The sequence below is a fragment of the Aethina tumida genome, chromosome 6 (genome assembly GCF_024364675.1).
Source record: "Aethina tumida isolate Nest 87 chromosome 6, icAetTumi1.1, whole genome shotgun sequence".
Lineage (NCBI taxonomy): Eukaryota > Metazoa > Arthropoda > Insecta > Coleoptera > Nitidulidae > Aethina > Aethina tumida.
Window position 1 is genome coordinate 16,152,294 of NC_065440.1, and position 6,689 is coordinate 16,158,982.

Genomic DNA, 6,689 nt, shown 5'->3' on the forward strand with positions numbered 1-6,689 from the left:
AAGCAATATAAAATAAAATACATATTCTCATTTAATAAAATATATATAATTTATGATATGATTTCGAATTAAAATTAAAATGAAACTGGTTTTATTCAATTCAAAGCAAGTAAAATTCAAATAATTTAAACTTTGTTGAAGCTTTGGTAAAACTGAAATAAATGAAATTATTTATTTTGTTATATTTTATGCCTTAAAACATGTTTAACGATTTTTAAGACAAGAAATAGCAAAAATATTTTATAATCTTATTTTGTATAATTCAAAGCAATAAAATTAAAAAATTGAAACTTTGTTGAAGGTTTAGCACAACTGAAAATTAATGAAATTATTTATTTTGTTATATTTTATGCCTTAAAAGATGCTTAATACATATTACTACAAAAAAATTATTCAATTTGCTAATTAATATTAATTAATAATTATTATTGGTATATTAAATGTTATGTTCATTTATATTAACAATCATCAAAAATTAATAAATTTTTAATATCTACATTTATTTTACAGAATTAAAGTATTTATTTATATTATCAAAATATATTAATAAAAACTAAATAAATTATTTATTGTTATAATTATTAAGTCTAAAACCAAAAAAAAATATTAACTGTATTATAACGTTAAGTAACTGAAGTAATTAATAACAAACATTATTACAATATTAATTAATAATAAATATTTTAGTCAATAAATTTTTGAAGCAAGTTTAAGACAACTAGTGACATCTATGGTGACACTTCAGTCCTTCTATGATAATTTATAGAATTCTAATATAATGATTCATTTGGCAAGTTCCGCATATAATTGAATAATTAATAATTGTTTTAATTACTCTTTTTATCGTATTAATTTCATAATTTTAGTACGTAATATGTTTCCATAAATATAAATTTATGGCTTGAACTAACCATTTATTTGGCAAATATCGAATTAATAAATTATAATGGGCAATATTACTAGTGCCAGTTAAAAACACCTGTTTACTATCAAAAGAAAGTAAAAGCTGTTTACCACTGTTTACTGTCGTCACAAATTGATAAACTTCGTAACCCAAAACAAAATAATGGCAAGCCACAAAGTATACATGACCCGCAGAATGACGTTTTCGGCATGCCACCGTTTGCACAGGTAAACCCCAAAAACAGCACAAATCAGTCGATTGTAAAATACCAAAATCAGTATTTATTTACCAGATGGTATCAACCAGGAGCTGTACGGCAAGTGCAACCATCCGAACGGGCACGGCCACAACTACACCGGTTTGTTGGTGGTTAATCCCTAATTTAGTACAGATAAATTATGTTTATTTTTAGTGTTCGTCACCCTGTTTGGGGAGGTTGACCCACAGACTGGCATGGTCATGAACATGACTGACCTGAAAAAGTACATGGACGAGGCCATAATGAAGGAGATGGACCACCGAAACTTGGACAAGGATGTTGAATATTTTCAGGACAAGCCCAGCACCACCGAGAATCTCACCATTTACATATGGAAGAGGCTGAAGGAAGTCATGGAGCAGCCTGAACTTTTGTATGAAGTTGAGGTGCATGAAACTGAAAACAATATTGTCAAATACAGGGGAGAATAAATTTAACTAGATTTATTGTGTAATATTATACTAGGCATTATTAAAATGTGGGAACATGTAGAATATGTCCAATCATGAAGAAAATTTCAATAATTTTTTTTTCTAAACGATACACAGGGTTAGTAAATACAGCCTCTAGAAATTAAATTACCAAAATCATTTTTTCCTACATTTCTTTAACCCTTGGTCCAATTGAGTTGAAATTTGATGTGTATTGTCCTGAAATATGTACCTACAATTTAGTCTAATAAAATTTCCAATAATGAGATATTAACTTAGATTCTAAAGAGGTTTAATGTCCAAAGAACATTAAAGTGATTTTCATACAAAACTAAATCAAACAGGTATGATATGTTGAACTAAAGTTGTAATGAGATTAGGATAACATTACTAAAGCCAACTTGTCAGGTAAAAACTATTTTAATTAAGTAAAAACTAAAATATGTACATTGTATATACAATTATTACCATTGAAAAGAAACCAACAAAAAATGGCTCTTCATTTATTTAAAACGTTCCACACAGCTACCTAATAATGAATCCCGTCAATAAACTAAGGTATTCATTGTAACGATGGACTTAAATTGGCTTCTAGAACATTGGTGTAACGAGCCTTCTCCACATTGTCAGTGTGTTGCAATTTGCCTTCGGCCAGCAGTCTTTCCCTACGTTGTTCTTCAATTGACTCTAAAAGCCCCCAATTAACACGATATTTGTTTAAATAATAGTTACTTACTGTTGTAAGGTGTATATTTGTCGGACAAGATGTTTTCCAAGTTATAACCTATAAAACCCACCAATGCGGCGAACGGTAACGTGATGTACGGGGCATAGCCCCTTAAAGCTGCGTAAAAAACGGGCCACATCTGTATGAATTTGTAAAATCAAAATTTGCCAACCACTGACGTCAATGTCAGACAAAATTTGGCAATTTTCAAATAACTCGGACGCAATCCGGGTTGCATACATTCCCGCGTTGTTACAACAAAACTATTAACTTGGCAACTAAGTTTCGTCGATAATTTCCGAAGGAAATGGCCCTAAACCGCGACACCGAAGAGGAATTCAACAATTTCCTCGTGAAAGTAGACGACATCAATAAAATCATCAAGAAAATGAATTCGAGCGACAGCGACGAGAGGAGAGTTGCGGACTTGGAGGCGAAAAGGTACTTGGGGGAGTCCGACGTCGAGGAGAAAATCACCGACGTGAACCAAGTGGTGATCAAAGTCAACTGCGACCGCACAGTTTTGAACAAAAAGGCGTTGCACAAGAAGGAAACGTCGCAGGACGGTTCCACCATGGATCCTGGTAAAGTTTTTTCGGGTTTTTCCTTCCCGGGGTGACGTACGGAATTTTAGTTGTCAAATTTTCATTTTGAAAATGGGTGGTGAAAATTTGGGAGCACGTACAACACGTCCAGTAATGAGGAATTTCTAAAAAATATTTTTTTTTAAAGTGTCTCCTAAAGAAAATAGGGGTTTCAAAGTTATGTTTTAAAAATTGTTTTTCCCTCATATTTCCCCAAACTTTGGCCCAAACGTCTTTAAATTTGATGTGTATTACCCCAAAATACAAACCCACAATTCAGTCAAATTGATTTTTCCATAATGTTACTGTAGCGTCATTGACTCTGTGGGGTTCCCCCTTTTACTAGTTCCAGTTTTTACCACCATAAATATTTTTTAAAACCATTAAGCTTATTATTTAGAGGTTTGGATGGAGGAGATGAGCAAAGACGCTGACAGACGCCACCACGACAAACTTGTACGTACTGAACGAATGGAAACGATAAAAAAACAGGCCACCAAAGCTTTCAGACTGGAGGAGTATGAAAAAGCTTTAACTTTGTACAACAAAGTATAAAAAAAGCTAAATTCCTGCTTAATTAATCAACTTAAAACCATTTCAGGCGATTGATTTGATAAAAGACAGTTGCCTATTGTACAACAACAGAGCTTTGACTTGTATCAAACTAAAGTTGTACGAGAAAGCAATTTCAGACTTGAATTGGGCGTTGAAATTGAACGAAGACGGGATCAGAAGTTGGCTGTTGTTGGCAAAGGCGAATTTCTATTTGAAAGACTACCCGGAGTTTCATCGTGCCATTAAAGAGGCCAAGGAACGGAATCCCAGTCAGTTGGAATTTATCGAAAGTATTATTAGTTTATAAAATACAATTAACGGGTGCTAATTAACTTTTTTTTGTTTCAGAATTTGTTAAGGATTTGACCAAGGATCCGAAAGAAATCTCACAAGTTATTTCTTTGTAACAATTTATTGTTACTAGTTAATGTTTTGTGTTTAATAAATTATACGTTTTAATTGATTATTAATTAGATTTAATTCATAATCGAATGCAAAAAATTAAATTAGAAAAATTGTATTAAGTTTTAATTAAAAATATTTTATTAACTATTTTTATGCAATTTAAAACAGTAAATGAAAAAAATTAACCTTGTTTAACGTTTCGCAACACTGAAAATGAAAATATTTATTTTGTTATATATCTAAAACATGTTTAATTTATTTTAAGACAAAAAATTATATTAAATTTTAATTAAAAATTTTTATAAATTTTGTTGAAGGTTTAACTTTTTTATATTTTGTCATATTGTATCATGCAAAAATTATCTTAAATTAGAATTAAAAATGTTAAATTAAACTTTGTTGAAAGTTTACCAAACTGAAAATTAATGAAATTATTTATTTTGTTATATTTTCTACTTTAAAACATTTTTAATATATTTTAAGACACAAAATTTCCCGTATGAGTAGTAAATACTAATGAGCCATACTCTCCAAATTTCTTGGGTGCATTAATTGTAATTAACGAGTGGTAGCCTTAAAAAAATATATATACATACAGTAAACAAAGAGTTTTATATTATAACGATGTTACGAAAAACGTAAAAATTTACTAAACACGTAAAGTGACCTAATTCCATACGATCATTTTCCATACGATGAAAATCCGTACGATCAAAATACATACGATCATTTTCCATACCATCATTTTCCATACGATCAAAATCCATAATGATTAAAATCCATACGATCATTTTCCATAACGATTAAAATACATACGATCATTTTCCAAAACGATTAAAATCCATGCGATCATTTTTCCAGATGATCAAATTTCATGCGATCATTTTCCATATGATCAAATTCCATGCGATCAAAATTCATACGATCATTTTCCATACGAACAAAATCCATATGATTATTTTCCATAGGATCAATTTCCAAAAATTGTAAAAAATGTTATTTTGGTGTATGTATTCATATGCATGTAGTAAAAAACGGTTATTTCAATATTACATATTAAACAGACACTCCAAATTTATTTATATGTAAAATTAAAATAATTTAAACTTTGTTGAAGGTTTAACAAAATTGAAAAATAATTATTTATTTTGTTATATTTAAAAAAATTAAACTTCATTGAAGGTTCAACAATGCTGAAAATGAATAAAATTATTTATTTTATTATACTTTATGTTTTAAATTATTTTAAGTAAAAATAAGGATATTTAATAGTTAACAGTTAATAAACTGAAAATATTTTATGAACTAATTTATGGCATTTTTCAGAGGTTGTTACAGATATAAAGAGAAACCTGAAAGAAATCTTACTTCCAAGTGTTTAGTGTTCAATAAATTATATGTTTTAATAAATTATTAATAAGTGTTTATACTGCAATTAAATTTATACTGCGATTGTTCACATCAAAATTAATTTACACCGTGCATTATTGTAACTTTCTTGCACACTGAACAATCCCCGTTTTCATTTAATTATAACAGCTCCATTATTCCCTTACAAATTTATTTATATCGTAAGTGAAGGCGTATTTTACTATAATATTGAACCTTGTTTAAATAGACAATAGGTGAAATCGGCACCGGCACACACATCGCACCATCATCAAAAGGTAACATATGGTTCGAGTAAAAGTTTTTTCGCCATTTTAATCGAAAAACGAAACCGAAATTGCGCCGGCCATGTGTCCGATGCAATGGAAATTTGCACAAAACAAATTATTGCGGCACTGCGGCCCAGACACCGTGCACACACACACACACACATAAAAACAAAACGTTAGAATTTAACACGGCGTTGTGAAAACAAAAAGGACGCAACACGTTCGTCGTAAAGTTTTCGTAACACGTAAATTAACCGTCGAACACACCCATAAACATTAAAAATGTCGTTTGAAGATGATAATCGATCGACTGCACAATTTATATGTAATTGTGAAACTGCTGAAAATATGAAAGAAAACCGTGATTTCTAATGTTGATTTATGGTGATTTATTCAGGACTGAAATCGGCGTGAAATTAAGCAACGTTGATGGGGAAAAAAGTTGGGCTCAACCGGGATTTGAACCCGGGACCTCTCGCACCCAAAGCGAGAATCATACCCCTAGACCATTGAGCCTCTATGGTAAGATTATTAATCTATCATTATTTAAACCAGACTTTGTCCTAAATAAACAATATTTTAATTAATTTATTAATTCTTCAGTTTATATTTGTGGAGTGTATATATATATATATATATATATATATATATATAGATAATTAATCAAAAACTCACATATTTATAAATGCTTAATTACTATTGACAATTTTTGGCAATTTTGGGACACAATAATACAATTAAATTGGGTTACTTAAGAAATTATGGTTTTCTATAGAAAGCAAAATCCATACACACCTATTTAAGGAAATAACTACGTTTGATTTTTGGCGAATTGACAAACATAAATTGCATAGTTATTTAACGACGTGTTACATAAATTCAATTAATAAAAATGTCATTAAAGTTGAATAACTGAAGACGATGTAATCGAGGTAATTGAAACTTGTTACGTAAAACACGGTTTTACTAAAATTTATAAATAGTCTGTTTTTGTAGTTTATTGCAAAACTTCAATTTTTAATGAAAATTATTAAAAGATTAAGGATAATCTAAAAGTTCAGTTGCTATTGAAGTTTATTTTTAAGTTTATTAATTTTCTAATTAATTGACTTATAATTAATTTTTTAATTTGCACAAAAAATTCAATTATTTTCATTAAAAAATAT

At 29.5% G+C, this 6,689-nt stretch overlaps 3 protein-coding genes and 1 non-coding gene across 4 annotated transcripts; 2 read left to right on the top strand and 2 right to left on the bottom strand.

The window, feature by feature from the left end:
• Positions 1–809: 809 nt before the first annotated feature.
• LOC109604238 (6-pyruvoyl tetrahydrobiopterin synthase) lies at positions 810–1,609 on the top strand. The gene is made up of 3 exons (XM_020020769.2): positions 810–1,131; positions 1,183–1,262; positions 1,317–1,609. Exons 1-3 carry the CDS (start codon positions 1,067–1,069, stop codon positions 1,592–1,594), a joined length of 423 nt encoding a protein of 140 aa, XP_019876328.1. The 5' UTR covers positions 810–1,066; the 3' UTR covers positions 1,595–1,609.
• Positions 1,610–1,995: 386 nt separating this feature from the next.
• Positions 1,996–2,526, bottom strand: LOC109604239 (small integral membrane protein 12-A). Its single transcript, XM_020020770.2, has 2 exons — positions 2,331–2,526; positions 1,996–2,281 (listed from the first exon to the last, which is right to left on the bottom strand). The coding sequence occupies exons 1-2, from the start codon at positions 2,458–2,460 to the stop codon at positions 2,157–2,159; spliced, it is 255 nt and encodes an 84-aa protein (XP_019876329.1). The 5' UTR covers positions 2,461–2,526; the 3' UTR covers positions 1,996–2,156.
• Positions 2,504–3,926, top strand: LOC109604240 (tetratricopeptide repeat protein 12). Its single transcript, XM_020020772.2, has 4 exons — positions 2,504–2,905; positions 3,306–3,454; positions 3,507–3,750; positions 3,809–3,926. The coding sequence occupies exons 1-4, from the start codon at positions 2,629–2,631 to the stop codon at positions 3,865–3,867; spliced, it is 729 nt and encodes a 242-aa protein (XP_019876331.1). The 5' UTR covers positions 2,504–2,628; the 3' UTR covers positions 3,868–3,926.
• A 2,041-nt stretch (positions 3,927–5,967) lies between these two features.
• Positions 5,968–6,039, bottom strand: Trnap-ugg (transfer RNA proline (anticodon UGG)). Its single transcript has one exon. It is a non-coding gene; the product is annotated as a tRNA-Pro (tRNA).
• Positions 6,040–6,689: the final 650 nt, after the last annotated feature.

Excerpts from the sequence above, each read along its gene's own strand:
- LOC109604238 (XM_020020769.2), top strand. The coding sequence starts at position 1,067 with ATGGCAAGCCACAAAGTATACATGACCCGCAGAATGACGTTTTCGGCA. Across the intron at positions 1,132-1,182 it reads GCATGCCACCGTTTGCACAG|TATTTATTTACCAGATGGTA; the intron begins GTAAACCCCAAA and ends TACCAAAATCAG. Across the intron at positions 1,263-1,316 it reads GCACGGCCACAACTACACCG|TGTTCGTCACCCTGTTTGGG; the intron begins GTTTGTTGGTGG and ends GTTTATTTTTAG.
- LOC109604239 (XM_020020770.2), bottom strand. The coding sequence starts at position 2,460 with ATGTGGCCCGTTTTTTACGCAGCTTTAAGGGGCTATGCCCCGTACATC. Across the intron at positions 2,282-2,330 it reads CAAATATACACCTTACAACA|AGTCAATTGAAGAACAACGT; the intron begins GTAAGTAACTAT and ends GGGGGCTTTTAG.
- LOC109604240 (XM_020020772.2), top strand. The coding sequence starts at position 2,629 with ATGGCCCTAAACCGCGACACCGAAGAGGAATTCAACAATTTCCTCGTG. Across the intron at positions 2,906-3,305 it reads CGGTTCCACCATGGATCCTG|AGGTTTGGATGGAGGAGATG; the intron begins GTAAAGTTTTTT and ends CTTATTATTTAG. Across the intron at positions 3,751-3,808 it reads TCAGTTGGAATTTATCGAAA|AATTTGTTAAGGATTTGACC; the intron begins GTATTATTAGTT and ends TTTTTGTTTCAG.